The sequence below is a fragment of the Hyposmocoma kahamanoa genome, unplaced genomic scaffold (assembly GCF_003589595.1).
Source record: "Hyposmocoma kahamanoa isolate Upper Pololo Valley unplaced genomic scaffold, ASM358959v1 100021, whole genome shotgun sequence".
Taxonomy (NCBI): domain Eukaryota; kingdom Metazoa; phylum Arthropoda; class Insecta; order Lepidoptera; family Cosmopterigidae; genus Hyposmocoma; species Hyposmocoma kahamanoa.
The window spans coordinates 15,222,024-15,242,955 of record NW_020653200.1 but is presented as its reverse complement, the minus strand read 5'-3'; the positions used below and the strand labels follow the sequence as shown (position 1 = coordinate 15,242,955).

At 38.7% G+C, this 20,932-nt stretch overlaps 1 protein-coding gene across 1 annotated transcript; it reads right to left on the bottom strand.

Moving 5' to 3' along the window:
* Positions 1–260: 260 nt before the first annotated feature.
* On the bottom strand, positions 261–9,667 carry LOC113228454 (lysophospholipase-like protein 1). The gene is made up of 4 exons (XM_026461770.1): positions 9,372–9,667; positions 8,943–9,209; positions 1,694–1,837; positions 261–547 (listed from the first exon to the last, which is right to left on the bottom strand). The coding sequence occupies exons 1-4, from the start codon at positions 9,451–9,453 to the stop codon at positions 351–353; spliced, it is 690 nt and encodes a 229-aa protein (XP_026317555.1). The 5' UTR covers positions 9,454–9,667; the 3' UTR covers positions 261–350.
* Positions 9,668–20,932: the final 11,265 nt, after the last annotated feature.

The window sequence follows — 20,932 nt, the reverse complement described above, 5'->3', positions numbered from 1 at the left end:
TTCATCTGGAGCAAATAAATTGAAAAGTCCCATGTGCCTGTAATTTCACCAGCACCACTCTTCAAGACTGGAAAACGTAATAATAATAAATAATAAAAGAGAAACTACTTAAATACCGACACTATAATGAATAATTTATGTAATAAAAATTTTACTAAAACCATTCGGCAGGTCAATGACTAAAGCAGAATAAAGAGAATAAAGCAAAACACGCCTCTTTTATTGATCGGTAACGATTACGTTTATACAAAAAATAATTAAAGTCCTTGGTCTTACAATATCACAATATAATATCTAATTCTATTTCTTAAGTCAGCTCGCAGTTCAATTGAACTTTTCAGTTTAGCTAATTACACTTCAGGTAGTAGTTTTTCTATCCATTCTTTTATGATAGTCATTCCTTGTTTGTTAATTGAATGTCCTAACCGCTCCATGACGTGGAATTCGCCTTGAGCACCGAGAGATTTTAGTTCATTGAAGGTGCTCCGACCCCAATCCAAATTCACCAAATCGTCACTATCTCCATGTATCTGAAGAATCGGCGGTACTGGAAATCGAGTAATTTTTGTCAACAATCAGTTCATTATTTTTATTTAAGTGCAGTAATTAAAGTAAAACATGTTAGTCTCTCGATCTTCTAGGAGTACACCCCACAATGAAACCATACTAATTACGTTGGTGAAAAATTTGGGTGCGTTACTCAGCATGGGGGCCCATGCTGTATAACTATGCTGTATGCTGTACAAATAGGTTACAGTATGATGAGTGTTATGAGTAATGCACCCAGGATTATTTATGTTTACTAAAAGCGTACTTAATGCATAATGAATTAAGTTAACGCACCCGACAAATTAACCTAGAAAGAAAAAAATATTATATTCATTACCTATCGTGTGTAGGTAAGTATTACAGGTGTTTCGGCTGCCCCAGAGCAAAACCTTGTAAGTGCTTTAGATAAAATTTTACAGAAGAGCCAAAAAATACAAATCAAGTTGGCCCTTAAACAATTTTCCTTCATTTCATTAGTATTAAATAGTATTAGGTAGTAGGTACCTAAGGTAGGTACCAATCAAAGAATATATTGACGTCACAAAAATGACTACAACGTATTATATAATTACATATTTTATACCCCTTACTATCTTTGAATATTCGTGTGTACATACATAAATAAAGTTACTGCAGCAGCCAGAATTACAACAGTATGCGCATTTGTTAGGTACCTATTTGGTTTAGTTAATACACAAGAAATATTTGGAATAAAATTTGGTTTTTTTTTGACTAATTAAATTAACAAAACGACTAAAATTTTCAGTATCAGTAAAGTTATTATACAAGATTATAATTTTCTTACATATTAATAAATTACTTTCTAAATTCATGCACACGAAGTGGAACTGATTTTCCTTCATACGAATTAAGATTCGATTTCGAACATTAGGCTGCGATTCCACCAGAGATGTGCGCGGTAGCAAGGCGCGAGTGCCTCCGAGTGCGTGTGATTGCCTTTGCGTGCCTGTGAGTGCACACAGTCACTCGCACTATATCTGGTGGAACCGCATTCTTACAATCTGAACAGATTGTTACATTACGAATGCTCCCGGTAAAGGAGCGACCGAATGTTACAAATTGTGTCGTTACATGTTACGCATTTGTAATGCGAAATTTTATTTTAAACCGGGATGATACTCACATTTGTCGCTGGGGCTATTTCTTAGGTCATCAAACACAATTGATTTATCATTTAGAAATGAACTAAATGCAAAAACTCCCGCCAAATTTCGATCCCATCTAAATGCTGTATGCATTGCTAATGCGCCACCCATTGAGAACCCGCCTGCAAGGTGAAAATAAACAATATTATATATGTTAAAAAGTATAACATTCAAAAGCACCACGTATAATTTAATTATACGATAATTTACGATTACAATTGCGTACTTGCGGCTGTTAGTATAAAACATCTGTTTTTAAAGTTCTTTCTTTAGCATCAAGTTGCACATTTATGGATCTTGTTCCGTGGCTCTAAAGGCGATATTCAAACAAAAGTGTATAGCTTGATGTGCTGCTAACTGTACAATGTTATTTTTAGTGGTTTGTTTATGCACTTACTTCATAAAAGGTATGGAATATATTATATGAATGGACTATAAGCTTAAATTTATAACAGGTTTTGAGACCTCTTTTACCACGAGATGGTTGCCTACTTTTCAATAAAGAGCTTTATTCAAAAACAGAATTATCACACTTAATAATAATAGCAGCACAAAATAATACACTTTTTGATTAGTTCACAAACTTGTACATTCTATAGTAGATATTGCTAAATATTCTACATTTCATTTGGGAAATATAGATTTAGAGAATATATTACTGTCAGATCGCATAGTAGCTATGGCTGATCTGACTGGAATAACCAACTTTCCTATAGTTTTAGACTCAGGCCATCCAGCTACGAAACTTTTGATCCAGCACCACCATCGTCGCTTGATCCACGTCAACAACGAGACCTTCGTCAAACAGCTGCGACAACAGTCTCGATTCTGAATCTTAGAAGCGCCGTCAGATGCGTAGCACACGACTGCGAACTTTGCAAAATCAACCGAGTACGAGTCCCAAGTCCTCCTATAGGAAACCTTCCACCTGCCCGTCTTGCCTATTATCGCCAAACATTTTTATTCTTAGGCCTAGATTATTTCGGCCCCGTTCAGGTGTCTATCGGAAGGAGGCACGAGAAGAGGGACAGCATTTGTCGACGCCTCCAAGTTCCTACGACAACTGCACGGCCCAGAGGTAGGTTCAAAATTTTGTGGTTAATCAGAATGTGGAATGGAGACTCATCCCAATTGCAGCGCCTTCGATGTGTGGAGCATAGGAACGGCTAGTACGCTTAGTGAAAGCCGCACTAAAAGGGACATTGTCCGAGCGAGCTCCTAAAGAACATGTATTCGCCACTTTATTGACGGAAACAGAAGCCGTTGTTAACTCAAGGCCTTTAACCCATGTCTCCGTCCAGCCAGAAGAAGAAGAATTGACCTCGTTCCTCCTCCATTGCGAACAATTTTGCTACAGCGGAACCGCAGGGCTTAAATGAACGTGCTTCATGATGGAAGGCGGTTAGCTTGGCGGATATTTTTTGGCAAAGGTGGCTACAGGAATATCTCCCGACACTCGTTCCTCGGCGCAGTTCCGGCGAAGTCGCCACCCCTATTGCTGACGGTGACCTCGTGCTCATTGTCGATGCCACTATGCCCCTTGGGCGCGTGGTCGCGTCACACGACTTTTTCCGGGAACTGACCATATCGTGCGCGTAGCCGAGGTTACCACAGCAGCCGGGCTCGTACGCTGCGCTGCAAAAAGCTGGTGCAGTTTCCCGTCTGATAGCCTTTCCGTGCCCTTTCTCTCTCTGTCACGTTTTCTGTTACCTCTATCTCTGTTGAAAGAGAGGGAGAGACGTTGCGGACCGGCTACTAGACAAAGCAGATATTAATCTTTTTAGTTATTTTCTATTTATCTATTACTCCTTGTTTATGTATATTTTTGCCTGTGGTTCGTTCGTTTCTGTTTTTTGAGCCTGATTTTTCCACTACTCCTCAACATATAAGACAGTTAATACTTTAAAAATTTTAGTTGATAATAAATTGACAAATAAATTGTTAAAGTTATATAAGATTGTCTCAAGATAAATTGTCGCAAGATTAATAATTTCATAATTCAATAAATTTATGTACAACATTTTTTTGTAATTACCTCCACAGCATCAGCTTGTATTTCGCATATATGTATAGATAGGCCTCCTCCAGAGACTCCAGTTCTTCCTGTTCTATGCCTGTCGTTGCCAAAAAGGTCCTGCCGCCAATTGTAAATCATCTTCCCATCTATTTCCCTGTGTGCGTTTTCCTTCTCTTGGTTACCACTTTGTTATGTCTCTGGTCCGTTATCCAGTCTCCCTCATGATGTGTCCAGCCCAACGCCACTTTAGCTTCCTCATGTAGTTCTTAGCATCGTGTACCATTGTTCTATGTTGATATTACTTGATGCTATTTCTGTCTTTTCTTCTCATGTTCATCATGCTTCTTTCCACACATTTTAGCATACCTCCAACTTTTCTTCTTCGTTCTTTCTTCTTCTTCTTTTAAATGTTATGGCCCCATCGAAGTAATCGCTCATTTCGCCAAAGTCAAGTTGAAGAACACGCGCGTTTTTACTTAAAAATTGACCGGTGAATTTCGACAGAATTCACTAAGAGTATTCAATAGGTTTTCTATTTACTTTTATTACTGATTTGTTTCTATTCGTCATCAGTTTTGTTTCTACGACATTGATTGATCGACCCTCTACGGCGCTATCTTGTGCATGTTGTTGTAGCATCAATTCCAGTGTGACAGGACTGTCCGTTATCAAGATGAGATCGTCGGCAAAACGGAGGTGATTCAACCTTGCATCATTGATGTTTAACCTGAGGTGGTCCCAGTTTAGGCACTGGAAGATTTTTTTTCAAAGTAGCGAGGAATTTCCAATATATGACAAAGGAATATCCTTGTCTTACTCCTTTATCTATAGGAAATTCCTTGCCACTCTTTTCCAATAAAATTTTTGCAAAGCCGTCTTGTATTATTTTGAATGTACACCATGTTGTTTGACTGCTTCCCATTGCGTTCTTTGTGTTTTATGGTGTCAAAGGCCTTACTGTAGTCCACAAATCCTAGGTCCTGCTGTATTTGTTACATATTTGGATTCTGTTTAGTATAACTTTTGAAAAAACTTTGTATACATTGTCCATACTAGTCTAAACAAGACTTCAAATGAAATGTCAAAATCTGCATTGTGCTATGTTATAAAATAATATAATGCTAACAACATAGATGGACGTCGGGTTCGCGCTAAAAAGTGTCCGCACCTATAGGCGTTAAAATCACACACAGAGCGTCAATTGCGCAACAGTCTTCGTTTGTTCGACTGACAGCGCGGTTGTCAATCATGCAGTACCATATAATAATAACTTGTAAAAATTACTGCTGTAAAGTGTCAAAACAGGATTTTGTATAATATTTTCACTAAACAAATATATTGTGTTATGATAATTCTCATTTTAAAGTGTTATTTTGTACAGTTTTATAGTAATTAATTTATATATAAATGAGTCGTAAATTATACATTATAAAAGCACACAAAATAATCAAATAGCTAAGTGTCCTTTTTCTACACATTGCATGAGCAAAAGATGGAAAGAGACCCATTACGTCAGTTTGAAGAAGCTTATATAAACTTCTTGGTCATTATCAATAACAATTGTGCGAACCACAAGCGATTGAAATATTTAGAACAAAAAAACTATAGAGTCGCTTTGATTTAACTCTTAATTTTAAAATGATTTTTTAATTAAACGTTAGCAATAACTAACAAAACATTTTTATACTCGTTTTACGGCTTGGGATTACCTATCAGCAGTTAGAAAATACATTTGGCCGAAATGACGTTAGCTCGAAATTTCATAAATGTCAAATGTATTTTTTTAGGAAGATTACAAAACAAAAACTAATTTTGTCCTTGTGAAAAACATCAAAATTACTCGAAAGCGTAACGGTATTCGGATACTTGAGTTTACGTTTAGTTGGAATATCAGTATATTTCTTATAGTACACGCTTATTTTCACAATTGTAGTAATATTTGTACGTATGTATCTACCCAACTCCTTATTATTTCTTTAAGTGAATTTGTACAAAATTCGACATAATAGTATATACATATATAAAAATTAATTAATATTTATGATAAATATTTAAGATAAAGGTGCTGTTACTTTTGTGTTCAAGTAATTTTCTGTCAAAGCTAAATATGGTGCATTTTGTTAAGTTTCCAGTAAAAGCTGAATATTTCAAAATTAGGCAGTACTGCAATGACGTTACAATTTAAATTAAATGTTTTAGTTTTTTATATTTCGTTACATGTCACTACGTTTGTAGAGGTTAACTTCGGGCATTTTTTTCGTGTTTTTTGTATTAGACTCGACGTCTATTTGTTTGTAGGTCAATGCTAACAATGCACTAAATTTTTAAGTATTTTTAAAGAAAATATTTTTTTGTACCATTTTTATCTCATTCCTCTGTCATAGTGAATCTAAGTATTACTTTTAATGTGGACCCAAACGTATTTAAGTCTGTTCTACAAAGTAACATATACGTTCAATATTATGTAGCTTTATATCAACTTTCCTTTAGTAAAAAAAATGTAAATCCTGTATAATTAGAAATTATACAGAAATACAAATAAAACCCTGTATCTTCGATTAATGGAACTTCTTTATACATATATATTATATAATTTGACAAGACATTATCTAGAGTTATGGAAAACAGCCCTTTAAACCATAACGTAACATGTACAGGGTGTCCGGTAAAGAATGGATATGCCTGAAATGCCTTATAGTAGAGCTTATGAACGTTGAATAAAATATATAAAGAAAAATATATCCCATGTAGTACCTAAGATATATTATTTTTTCTTTAAATTTAATTATTTTCACCTTATTTTACGTTTTTGTACACCACGACTACAAGTTAATCAATTTCTTCGGTTTTTTGGTGTCATAGTATTCTACATTAGCTGTGCTAATAGATAGGCAGTAAATAGTATGTCTAACTATGGCACTTAAATTTAAAAAAGTTTTATTTTAATTTTCAGAGCAATTTTTTTTTTCACACAGTTTAAGCATCTTTGATATAAAAAAAAAAATTATGATAACCTGGGTGGCCAACTATTCTAAAGTAGATTTTAAAATGGTATAATTCATTATTGTATCTAATATAAATAGAAAATTATTGCTATTAATGTGCAAAAGGAGTAAATTGGACTAAAAACTAAATTTTCAAAATTGGACCATTTTTTGTCCTGATTTGAGCTTGACCATTGAGGTTTAATAAAAAAAAAAATATTAGACACAAATACAACTTTATTTACAATTTGTTTACAGCAAATGTTCAAACTGTTTGCCACCAACTCTGATGCAGGCTCTACATCTTCGAATAAAAGACCTTTTGAGTAGCCACGTATATCGTCGTTCACTTATTGTTGCAGCGGCTGCACTGCCACGGCTACGTAAGGTCTTCCAAGTATTTAAATAGCCATCTCTTTTAAGGCTTGATTCATCACTCCATAGAATTTTGTTAAAAAATTGCGGGTCTTCCTCTATCTTACCTAGCATTTGTGGCAAAAACGTAATCTCTCGGTTGGAGAGTTTGCACGCGTGTAACGTGGTAGGGATGGAATTTATTTTTCTTTAAAATATCAGTGCGTCGTGCTATTATTCTCGTCGAGGTGGAAGGATCTTGCTCAATTTCCTCAAGCACTACCTCTTCGTTGTCACCACGAGGTATTCTTCCAGTGCTAGTACCACCAACACCACTACCAGGCTTTCCTCCTTCTGAGTAACATGCATGGACTCTCATGAACACGCTGTAATCTGGGTGACGAGCATTAGGGTATCTTTCCCTATAAAGAGCTGCAGCTGCATTTGCGTTGGTTGCACATTCCCCATAAATAATGTGCATGTTTGCATAGTCTTGGGGAGTATATTGAATGCGTTGCATTTTTATTTACAGACCCAAAAACTCTGTTCAGTCTAGAAATAAGCTAAGTCGTCGCAATAACCAAACAAAGTCCAAATCAGTAAGCAAAACGATAGTCCATTAAAGAGCCTGCTCGTCGTTTTAACACTGATTGAAAGTAAATCACAACAATTGCGAACGGATAACACATGCGATGTCGAAAAAATAGAGTAACGCACTAATTTCCTGAAAACATTTGCTAGCCGACACTGACCCTCCTTATCTCATATAAAACAAAAGACGAGTGGTGCGGCGACCGCGAAGGTAACAAATAACTGTCACACGTGGTATATTCACGGGTGGTACATTCATGGTATATTAACAATGTAAAAATTGTTTAGATTTGATTTATGCTGTAAACAAATTGTAAATAAAGTTGTATTTATGTCTAATATTGTTTTTTTATTAAACCTCAATGGTAAAGTCAATCCAGGACAAAAAATGGTTCAATTAAGCCATGCGGAGAAAAAATTTTGCACTGAAAAATGAAATAAAAGTTTTTTTTTCATTTAAGTTCCATAGTTAGTCATACTATTTACTGCCTATCTATTAGCATAGTTAATGTAGAATATTATGACACCAAAAAACCGAAGGAATTAATTAACTTGTAGCCGTGGTGTAAAAAAACGTAAAATAAAGTGAAAATAATTAAATTTTATTTATTTATTTACTTTATTTATTTCTTTATTTATTTTTGTTACATGGGATATATTTTTCTTTATATATTTTTTTTAACGTTCATAAGCTCTACTATAAGGCATTTCAGGCTCATCCATTCTTTACCTACCCTGTATACAAATTGTAATAGATAATTGATACCTTTTTTCATATGATTCATAAAACTATAACAATCATTTGTGATTTCTCTACTTTTTAATAAATCACTTAAGACTTAAGTGTCAACCATGCACAATAGGCCTTCTGTAACCTTTCTGTCCCAGTAATAAAAACTCTACTTTTTACTTTTGATTAAAACTTTCAGAATAGTTTTACCAGAATGAGCCCTCTGATGGGGTGAGAAGTTCCATACTGGGTAGGCACAGGCCACACCCAGAGGACATAAAGACTGTCGGAGCCAGGAAAGTCTTTCAGTTCCTTAATGCTGTTGGTCTTGGCTCCGAGCTGTGATTAGTGGTGATCACAATAGATCATTTATGGTCGCAGTGATGAGGGTCCTCATAGGCCTCAAATGAAGCCACCCAAATAATAATAATACCAGAATGATTAACATGAAGCTGAGCATTTGAACCAATTTCACATTTTCAGTGCTTTACACCTGCTTGCAGGGAGTATATGTAAACAGAGGTATAATTATAGTGAACAGAATTACTTACCAACAATAATTCTGTTACTTGGTATTCCAGCTTCATTTTCCTTCTCAATCATCTTCTTTATTTCGATTTCTATTTTGGCTATAGAATCGACCTTCTCAGCTACATGTTTAGATACATCAGCACGGTCGAACCATACAGTATTGCTTTGACCACTAGCAGGTGTATAAGGCTGAATTGGTGCTGTAGGGTACAATACAGTGATGTGTGGAAATGTGAAGTTTTTGACCATCAGTCTTACCCATTCTTTCATATCACGACCATTTCCTCCTATGAAATAACGAAATAAAAACAATGAATGTAGAATACCTACTATGTAATTACTAACAATTTTGAGGTTGGAAAAGCCAGTTGTCGTAGATCGCAGACATTAAGGGCCGGTGCTCATAATATCAACGTACAAAGTGCATATAAGAATTATTCTGAACTTACCCGACCCATGAAAATATATGACAGTGGCCGAGTGCTTGGGTCCAGTGTATTTAGATAAGTGTAACGCAGTTAGCATTGACATTTGGAGGTTATCACAGTTGGTTTTCGTATATCTTTCTTATTTTTGTGGTTGTCATTTAAGCGCAGGTCACACCGTAAGCGAAACTAAGCTACCTGAGCTTAGCATACCTGACGTAGCTGCAAACAAAGTTAAGAAAATAAACCTAGACTATTTTTGAGTCCCTATATTGCCCAACACAGCAATGTACGACACAGTAATGCTCGACCCGAGAATGTCCACCCCAGGAATGCGCGAGTCCCTATATTGCCCAACACAGTAATGTACGACACAGTAATGCTCGACCCGAGAATGTCCACCCCAAGATAGAGGTGGGTGATAAATAACGTCACGATGAAAAAATCACGATGATCCGCCGTCAAACAGCATCACCGTGACTCGTTCCGAAGGAACGACGTTCCAAGGTCACATAGGCTTTCCTCTGTTCCAATGGCTATCCCCGTCACTCACATCACGACATACGTATTTGATACAATGCGCGATCTCCGTTCCGTGGTGACTAAGCGCGCCACTCGTTGTAGTTCTCTTCAAATCGGGCCATTTCGGCGATGGGAGTGAGTGAGATAAGATGACTTTCTTTGCTCACTCACAAAGGTCGTAGGTGCTTATTACAACTAGAAAGGGCGGATGAAAAAAATCTGCAGCAGTTACTATAAACCTATTTATTAACAAAGTAACATATTTTTGTTTATTTGTTTTATTATAGGAACAGTTGGTATTTTATATTTATGTATAATCTACTTTGTGTATTCTACTAGAAATATAATTACATTACACTTTATTGCTATTTTTAACAATCCAAAGATTCGCATTAAATAAGTAACAAACAAAATTACATTAAATACAAAATCAACTTTTTGAATGGAATTGAAACTTATTACAAAGGGAGTAAAAACTTAAATCATTCTATAAAAAATGGCAATAAGTATTAAAAAGAAGCCGCTGGCTAAAACCGTGTATCGTGATGTAAGTTATAGGCGTGACAAGGTGACGGAAGTAACAGTCATGACAAAATCACGGTGATTTATCGCCGTGATTTTTTTGGAACCGGAACGACAGTCACGGCGATAGAAATGTAACGCTATTGCCCATGTCTACCCCAGGAATGCACGACACAAGAATCCGATGCATACGGCCTCTGATTGGCTGCGTGATCTGTACTCCTATTGGTGGAAACTGTCTGACAGTTCACGAAAATAAATGGTCGTGTTCACAATGAAGCTCAAATTGAGCTGTAATCAAGCGTCAAACGTCAAAAATTATAACCCTTGCGATATTTTCAATTGTCCTAATATTGCTGTTCCACTTTATAACTTACTTTCTCCAAAATTCCCCCGCCCCATTAACATAAACAACCTCTTAACTTTAGTGTTCTCCCCCCATATTGTTACTCTATGTAAATTTATCCACTTAAATAACATATATTTATAAATATTGTTTTGCTGTTTTGTTTTACATTCTCAACTGAGTACTCCCGTAGTCCAACTTACCAACACCGGCCTATTAGAGCTTAGCAAAAAATTTTTTTTTGTTTCGTTTTTCTTCTTTCAACTGTGACATTGGCAAAATCATCAGTTCTCATATTGATGGAGCCATAAAAATAAAAAGTAAAGTGAACCCTTGCGATAATAAATGTTATCAAATTTTTCGATATTTTCAAACTTTTTAGTAAAAGAAATGTCCGACAACTTCATGAGAAAATTGACGGTTTTGATGCGTTGACTGTGGAAGTTAAATCCTTGTGAAAAAGAGGTCAAAAATCAGAGGAAACGCTTGAATCCATTATTGTTTTACATAACGATATCTAGGTATTATCGTGTTCTACACGAAACAATACTACAAGGGCCTTTGGATTAGACGGCCCTTTGAGCAAAAAAGAATACAATAACTATATTTTCTCAGAATTGAAGTAGTGGAAAACGTAAGTTATTAAGAGGAATGCAAAATTAATTAGTAATTATTCGTCATTGTCATCATCAGACGTGGAAGTTTAAGGTATAATTCTTCAGTGCGGATTGATGGATTTTACATACCTTTAATAGCTTGTGATGTTTTCTGATACCACCAGAGCAGTCAAATCTAAACTCAGATTGTCTGTTAAAAAGTATATCAGAAAACTCATTTTTAGATACCCAGACAGATCTCTCTACCTACCTATAGGTGTAATACAATAATTATAAACAATACAAACTCAAAATGAAAACCTAACCTCAATGTGGCAAGTAAAGTGTGAGTACTAATGTTTTTTTAATTGTTTCAGGCAATTCTAGACATTTTCTTCTTCCTCACTACTGTACTGCAGCACAAGCTAAAGCTGCACCTAGATGAGCACCAGATTTATTAAGTGCATCCACTTCCATTTAATGGCAACCTGCCTTAACTCAGTTATTATTGAAGTGCACTAACTAGGAAACTGCAAGCATAGCAAGTATTACCAAGATCTCGAAAGCACAATGGCCATTGAATATTTTGAGTGAATAAGTGAGGACTGTGAAATAGTGTTAGTAATGTGGGGCGAGGACCTAAACCCACACATTTGTTTAATGTATGTGGATATTGCATGTGTAGTTAAACTTGAATAATAATATGTAACAAAACTATTTAAATTCTATTCTGGTAGTTTACAAATAAAGTTTTATATTGAGTGCCTGGGTACGCAAGAGGTGATAATGAACAATAAACATATATGAGAATTTTCGTTTATATTTCACACAATATAAAAATCAGGTCTTGCAATAGTCACTTAGGTAGCAACTCAGCAGACTCACATTAACTTTAATTTAAAATATTCTGTTGAAGCAAATAGTTTGTATTATTTGATACTATAATCGCATTGGATATACACAAAGGTTTTTATTTTATGTTTTAACTCATTCTTGAGATGTCACTCTTGTCAAGCAACTCATGTTCCATGTCTGGGAATAAATACGTTGTTTACTCTAAACATAATTCTGTGCTTTATATAATGTATTTGCTGCACCCGTGTATAACAGTTACACTGACTCTGACTTCCCAGGCGATAGTGATCGGTATTCCTACTCAGGTGTGTGAATAGTAAGGGATTGAGTATGAATGGGTGAGTATGTGTGTTAATGTATGAGATTAAGGAGTATTGAAGCAAATAGTTTGTATTATTTGATACCTACTATAATCTCATTGTATATAAACAAAGGTTTTTACTTTATGCTTATGTCACTCTTGTCAAGTAACTTATGTTCCATGTCTGTGGATAAATTCTTTTTCCATCCTCTAAGATAAATACGAAGTTTACTCTAAACATAATTTCTGTGCTTTTTAAAATGTATCGACTGCACCCGAGTGTAACATTCTTCACAAACCTAACAATAGAATAAAATAATGGGCAACTTGACCAGTGTAATAATAAGAATTGAGCACTTGGTCCTGGAGATGTGGTAAAGCACGTAGTATAGCAGACACCAAATCATGTATAAAGTTTGCTATTTAAATATGAATAAATGTAAAAATATTAGACATCTCTGATGCCAAAGTAAATAAGTAAGGCACTTGAGTTATGGAAATTTTAAACACAGACAGTACCACAAACACCCATGCAGCACCAAGACAATATAGAAAAGTTAATTTTCTATAATATTTACTCAGCTGGGGACCGAACACAGGACCTCAGAGATGGCAACATCATGAAAACCAGAATTAAGTAGTTAAAAATACGAGGTAAGTATTATTTATTTTACCATTTGTACCTTTTATTATCAAGTCTTTAGTTGTGTTTCATTTTTATTCTCTCTATGTCTAATCTTTGTCTATCTCACTTTTATTTCCTGTATGTCAGACTATACTTGGTACTTGGTGTAACGGGCTGGTGTCCGCAACTCGACGACAAGGCGCCTATTTTGCGTGTGGATGTCAGACTATAAGTACAGTAAAAAACAAAAATTTTGATTCAGTTGAAATTACATATTTATGTAATTACTAGATATTTGCAAAGTATTAGTCAGGGTGTCATGACTATGAGTACCTAGGCAATATTACTAGCTTTAACTTATCAAAACAAGGTATAAGTTGTAATGTATTTAGTTATTAAGAAAGTAGTTACAAGGAGAGCAATTCAGCACCTACATTCAGGTAATAGGTATTTATTATAGGTTATCATTGACTTACAATTATATGGACGTCGAGTCCGCGCTAAAAAGTGTCCGCACTTGTAAGGCGCTAAAATCGTATACAGAGCGCCAAACTCCGCTTTAGTCTTCATTTGTTCGACTGACAGCGCGATACTGCGATGACATTCCAATTTAAATTTCGAATAGGTTGACCTGGGACATTTTTTTCGTGGTTTTTGTATTAGACCCGTCGTCCATTTATTTGTAAGTCAATGTAGGATATAGATATTTGTTGGGTGACAGCAATACTCGCAAATCTGTCTGCATACAGCAGAGCTAATTGCGTTATAGGTCAATATATTTAATAGGTATGATGATCACATTGAATGAAAACTACATGAATCAACATTAAAAATAGAATTGAAATGACTAGGTGAAAGCAGCAGCAACATGTCTTGATTTCATCACACAGCGCATAGATAGATTGAGTGATAAAGGCAGATCTGTAAATTTTTTCATGTAGCATGAGTACGGTCATAAATTACAAAGATATATAGTTCTGTGTCTTTAAAATTTGTGATTTACAAATATACATTTTACAATTTGGCAGTTACAGTGACATTTGATTGACGTTTGCATTCATATTTTTTTTCTTCTTTCCATAAAGGAAAAGGCAAAGGTTTTACACCATACAGCCAAGTCTTGGTACATTATTTTTGAGCCATGTCTTCGTTTAATTGTTTCTGTAAATATGGCCGCCACAAAGAGGATAGGCAATATGAGGCGGCGTGTTTGGATTGACTCGGGATTCCTTAGAACGGGCCGATACAGGTATTTTAGTACGAGATTCGTATAATTTCGCGTTTTAATCTTCGATTAAGGCACAATAGCACTATCCTATTCCACTTTAAACTAGATTTTACAGAATAATTGAAAGTCAAAATAAAAACGACACTTTTCCCTCCAAAAGGTCCAGAGCGAATTGATTGACGTTTGGGTTGGGATTTGAGATTTCTAGAGACGTAATGATACGAAATCGAGAGAGAAAACAATCGATTAAATATATATGATCGATATAATCTTCAACGACGAAAGAATCAATTCATTGACGATAACTTAGGAATACACAATTAATGATATTATTATTACGTTATTATGATACCAAAAAAAAAACAGGAATAACACCAAAAGTCAACATCAGCAAAACAAAAAGTCAACGTAAAGCAAAATAATAATCAATCGCCTTATAAATCGATATCTGTTGAGCTTACACTTTATTTTGTTATCTCGTTAGGGTCGCGAGTTATTCGACATGGGTCTTCTTTCGATGTACTCAATGAACGATTGGACTGCCCGGACTTAGTACTTGGTACTTGGTACTTGGTGCAACGGGCTGGTATCCGCAACTCGACGACAAAGCGCCTATTTTGCGTGTGGTGGGTGCAGGGTCCTACTCGTGCCACCCAAGCTCCTCCAGGAATCTCAGCAGCCTCCTTGGTTTGCTGAAGACTCCGGGGAGCGACCTTGGCACTCCAAGGTATTTTGCCCTGTAGTTGGCCACGCCGGAGCACTGAAGTAGGATGTGCGCAGCCGTTTCCTTCCCCTCCATACACGCTCTGCATAGAGGGCTGTCTGTGATACCTAAATTGAAAAGGTGTTTATTGTATGGACCATGACCCGTTAGGGCGGCAGTTAGAGTGCGAAGCTCTTGCCTTTTAAGTTTAATTAGTATTCGAGATAGACTGGCGTTGAGCGTTGGGACTGCTTCCCTCGCCTGTCTACAAACCGTAAGGGTGGTCCATGTACTATGTCGCAGAGTGTATTGGCATAGTTTCCTGTTACCAATATAGCTATGTCATCAGCATATCCTATTGTATAGAAATGTTCTTTGTTGAGTTTAATGATAAGGTCATTTACGACCATGTTCCACAGCAGAGGCGACAATACCCCTCCTTGAGGGCACCCCTTCGCTACTATGGCCCATGGGGTCTCATTTGCTGTTGTTTTTATTGTTCTTTGTTTCAGCATGTTGCTAATCCAGCTAATTAGCACTTCGTCTACTTTGTGTCTTTTCATTGCTGATTGTATGCTGGAGAAGTTGGTTTTATCGAAGGCTCCTTCAATATCTATAAAGGTGCCCAGGCAGATTGCTTTGTCTTTAAGGGCCACTTCTATCTTGTCCACAACGGCATGTAGGGCCGATTCAGTGGATTTGCCTTGGCTGTATGCATGTTGGTTACCGTGTAATGGAATGTTCTTAAGCGCTCCATCCCTCAGTTCTCTGTCACATATTCTTTCTAAAGTCTTCAAGAAGAACGATGTGAGGCTGATTGGTCTGAAGGACTTCGCGTCAGTGTAGTCGGGTTTTCCTGGTTTCGGTATGAATATGACTTTTACCTCTCGCCAGCTGTGGGGCACATAGCTGAATGCTAGACAGGCCCGAAAGATGCTGACCAGGTGCTGACACAGTGTGTCCCCGCCCCATTGTAGGAGTGCAGGGAATACTCCATCTTGGCCCGGAGCTTTGTATGGTTCAAATGTGTTTACTGCCCATTTTGTCTTTTCGTATGTCACTACTTGTTCTGCGTATCGCCAGTTATGGATCGATGTGGTGTAGTTCATTTCTACACACCTGTCGTCTTGGACGAACCTACATCCTGGGAAATGTACTTCCAGTAGGGTTCTTTCCGTTTCCGCAGGGGAAGTTGTGTATGTGTTATCTATTTTACGTATTGAACCTAGCTCAGTTGAATTTGAGTTGCCTAGGATTTTCCTTATTCTGTTTGCTTGTGCGCAAGACGTGATGTTCCCGCAGTAGCCTTGCCATGACGCGGTGCTCCTGAACCGTATGCGCTTTTTTAGTTTGGATTTGGCTGTCTTGTAGTTTTCCCAGTCCTCATCCGCGCATGTGTTCATTGCTCTATTGAAGTGTCTCCTTACCCTTCTTCGTAGCCTCTCAAGGTCAGGTCCCCACCAGTGTTGGCCTTGTCGCGGGGCTGCGTCACTCAGTGGGCATGAGGAGTTATAGCTGTTCAATATGTTTGATGTTAGTTCTTTAACCTGTGTTTCTATCTGTCCTGTGTCCAGTAGTCTTCCCGGTGCTCCCGGTACTCCCAGATTCTGGTGTAGTTTGTCCGTGTATAGTTTATGGTCGGTTTTTCTGGGATTCCGTTTCGGTTGTTGTTCTTTAATGGCTGTTTTTAAGCTGAATCTTATCCATCTGTGGTCCGAGAAAGATGCTTCTTCGGACACGTGCCAGTTGTGGATAAGGTCCACTGCTCCTTCTGACGCTAGGGTTAGGTCTATAATAGTTCTACATCTTTTATTTATAAAAGTTGGTACTATGCCTTTATTAAGGATTTGAAGGTTAGTTGTGAATAAGTATTCTGTTAGGTTCTTACCTCTATCATTTGCGAGTTCCATGCCTCACAACGGATGGTGGGCATTGGAGTCCAAAAAAAACCGCCATCAGATGATAGCAGCTCCTCGTCCACGTCCTCGCTCAGTCGGATGTCTCCCATCCCCAACACGCACTCGCCGTCACTGCTGGTCGCCACCGGTTTGACAGCGGCGTCCGCAGAGCCGGGGGTCAAGGAGGGCCCTTCACCTTCTCCGGGAATATTGGAGGAGGTGGAGGGGTCCGGGGAGACGTCCATCCGCGTCGTTGTTGTGCCCGTCTTCTCGGGTGGCACATCGGTGTACAGGCCCCTCTTTGATCTGAACCTGAGGTAGACCGTGCCCAACTGGAAGGTTAGGCGCCGGCCATGCCCCAGGACAGCGGGGACGAGCTCTTCTGGGAGGCTCACCAGTGCGAAGGAGTTGCCACTATGCTGCTGCAGCCTGTGAACAACCCAGCGGTGTGCCTCCGCCCACGGGTTTTGCCACTTGAGAATGCGGCCGATTCGACGCGCATCCTCCCAGTGACCAGGGATGAGTAGTCCACAGACCACCCTCCGGGGAGCCTCCACCCCATTTTCCAATGAGAGGGGCTCCCCAGATGGCAGCCTGATGGTGCTAATAGCATCCATAGCCACTGGAAGGTGGCTGTGTCCTGACACCACAGTTTCAGGGACCCGTCACTGTAGACAGGTTTACCACGAAACTGTGGGCCGACGTTCTCCTCGCTGCACTCCTCCGCTCCTTGCGCGAGGCGCTGACATAGGGCCGCCTGAACCATGTCGGCATCGGGACTCCGTATGTAGCCAGTTTTGGCTGAAGTAATTACAGCCATGAGTTCGGGCCTGGTGGCCTCGGCGTAGGTGCGTTGCTGGGCGGGCCTCTCCACCTTTTGCCGCTTGTGCTCGCCTCTAGGAGATATGGTCTCGTCAAGGCGGGCACGTTTGGCAATGGTCGAGGACCTCTGCCTGCTCTCTACCGGTTTGCTGTTAGAAAGGGGCCCCCCCCTTCCAGTAGGGTGCGCGACCGACCCATTTGACCGTGCTGATGCAGTCCCTGGGCCACTCGCGCCACCCACTGGGGGCCTCGCCTCTCCCTCCTTCGGCAGGGGGTTGTGGGAAGTGCGTCGCTCGCGTTCTCTACGACGGCCTTTCTTGTTTTTGCGAGCAGGGCGTCCCTTGCTCCCACTGGGGGCCGGAGGTGGGCGCTCGCCGTGGCCACTAGTCCCTTCCTTGCGGATGGGTGCCGTGGCCTTGGATTTGGGCTGGCGACTCACCAAGGTCCACCCTGCTTCAAGGGCCGCGTTTGATGGGTTTTGAGCGGGGGCCGCAGAACCTGGGGTTTGGGCCACAATCGCTGGTGTGGTGCTAGCACCAGGATCGGTGCTCGGCTGACCTTGGGGTTTCCCCTTTGGCCTACCACTCACCGTAGGGCGCTGTGTGTTTGTATTTGCTTGTGGGGCACTTTTGGGTTTCCACTCCAGTACCGCCGGTTTTGGGTTTTGGGTGTTGGTATTTAAAAGATGATCGTTCAAATCCATGTTATATGTTCCTAGAATTCATTCTTCTGACTTCCCACCCACCACGGAGCCCGCACCTTTGGGGATGTCCCATTCGGGACACCAGGATTGTCAGGAGAGTATAGGTGCAGGAGTTGGGAGCTCACTGCGCGACATCGGGGGCTCGAAATGTGCGGCTGGCTGACCTGATCAAAGGCAGCCAAGTGTTTCGCACATACTCACCCCGTCAGCATGGCCGAGTCCGTCCCCCCCACACCTCGCCTGTGGCCCTCTGACGGGACACAATGCCATTTCCCTGTGTTGGCTAATCACAGGGCTACCGTTTAGCAGGAAATCAGTGCCAAAGGGGGCGTATTGCTTGCCGGAGTCCCCACCCCGCTCGAGCTCAACCCCCCAGGATTCCTTCATCCCTGCGTACGGCGCTCAACTGCGTAGGCATTAACGCAGGAGGGTGTAAGTTTAGACTGCCCACCACGTGCCATGGTCCACCCCCAGAAACGCATGGCCGGGCTGTGTTGATCGCTTCGCGCCCTCACTGACAATTCTCAGACTGAAGCCGAGGATTGTCAGTGTTGGCCCCAGGGTGTACCGGCTACGTCCTTGGGCGTTCTGTGATAACATGTTACCACAGACTGCTCAAAGACTTCGCAAACGTGGAGGTGGAACAACTAACACACCCCTCCCGGACTTAGTATCTACGTCAAATATACCTTCGCGTATATACCTGCGCGACGTACTAGTCACACATCTCTGTTTCATGTTAGACTTGTGCCTGATCGGTCCTTAAAAGGAGCGATCCTAGTTAGTTCAATCGGTCAACTGAACTAGCTCGGTCTTCTAGTTCATTTAGTTCATCTAGATCCTTAGTTAGTTAGTTCGTCTTGTCATTGCTCGGACACTGAACGAACGCTCCAAACTAGTAATTTTATTCACATGAACTACTACAGACTTCGTATTATAAGGTCAATAGTACACTGTACTAAATATTTAAAAATACAATTTGCATGGAATCGGAACTATTTGATTTTCCTTCATATTTTACATGTTTAAAGACTGTCATTCTAATTAAATATCCCTTTTTTACAAAACAAGAATTTTAGTTACAACGGTGTGTTTAAAATATTATATTACCATATTTAGGTACATTTACACAACAACTTCATATACTCGTACACGTTGGTTAATATTATACATACAGAAACCTACCACACCTACCAAAACATACTTGAGCACTTACTTTTTTGCAAGCTTACATATTACATACATAATGTAGATACGTATTAGAGAAGACTTAGAAAGTTCAATCGTGCATCCCACTCAAACTTGTACTAAAAGCAGTGAAAGATCGCTATTTGTCCCGCTCGCACCGTTCCTACTGAATAAAAGGCAGGTGAACTATCAACGCAGACAGTTCTTAGTTCGTACTGAACTAAAAAGAACGATGAACTCTTAAATCCGTACAAATCATGTCGGTCACTGTCGGGAATATATTCCTAATAGTTCGTAGTGCATGAACTATACAAGCCTATTTCATGTGCCATTTCATCATTTCACTCCACAAACTATGTCAAGAACTCGTTAGTCACAAGATCAGTCAGGAGATATAAATAATAATCATTTTAATGAAGTATATCCATTTGTAGAAGAAAAATATTAATTTGAATCGAAAATACTCCAAATTATTAAACGAATTCTATTTAATTTTATCATAATTAATGATTATATGACATTAATAGGATAATTTTTATGTTACACTTCACTTAAAACTGAATTCGGTGTATTATTTATATAATGTGCTTTACAAAGGGATACATCTTGGCTTATGTTATTACGTGTTGTTTTGTAATTATTACAGAAACAATTTAATAAGCCGTCTGCGTTTCGCATTAACTAGTTCGATCATGATTCCTTTGTTTACAAATGTCAGGTCAATAAAAATGGAAGTAAATTAATTTGCTTATTATTACATTGCCGATTGAACGAATTGTTGACGAAGAGTGAACGAACCAAATAACAAAATAATGACTCCTGACTAAACCGGTAATGACAATGATATTATACTCTGGGTAATGAAGTTGTTTCCGTTTATTATTGCACATACATTTTAAAAATAATATTATATTGTCGGCTAAATTCGAAAAGCTCGTAACCGTGCGAGGACTTTGTTCAAAAACGGAGTTACGAGGTTTCAAATTTAGCTGACGATATTATTATTTTTCGTGTTTATTTATTATCTCAGTCTGTTGGCTGGTTTTAACTATATTAAATGTTATATTTTGTTGTGGCGACAACAATAAACAATATCACTGAGAGAAACACATCAAACACTAAGCAAATATTTCAAAGTAGTAAATAAGATAAATGTCAAATAAAGTAAGGAGGCCGGTTGCCACATTGTCACATCTAGTTGATGTACCTATAATATGGTTTTATTTATAATCTAGTGTATACTTATTATCACTCTCGTATGTAATTTGAGGAAAAC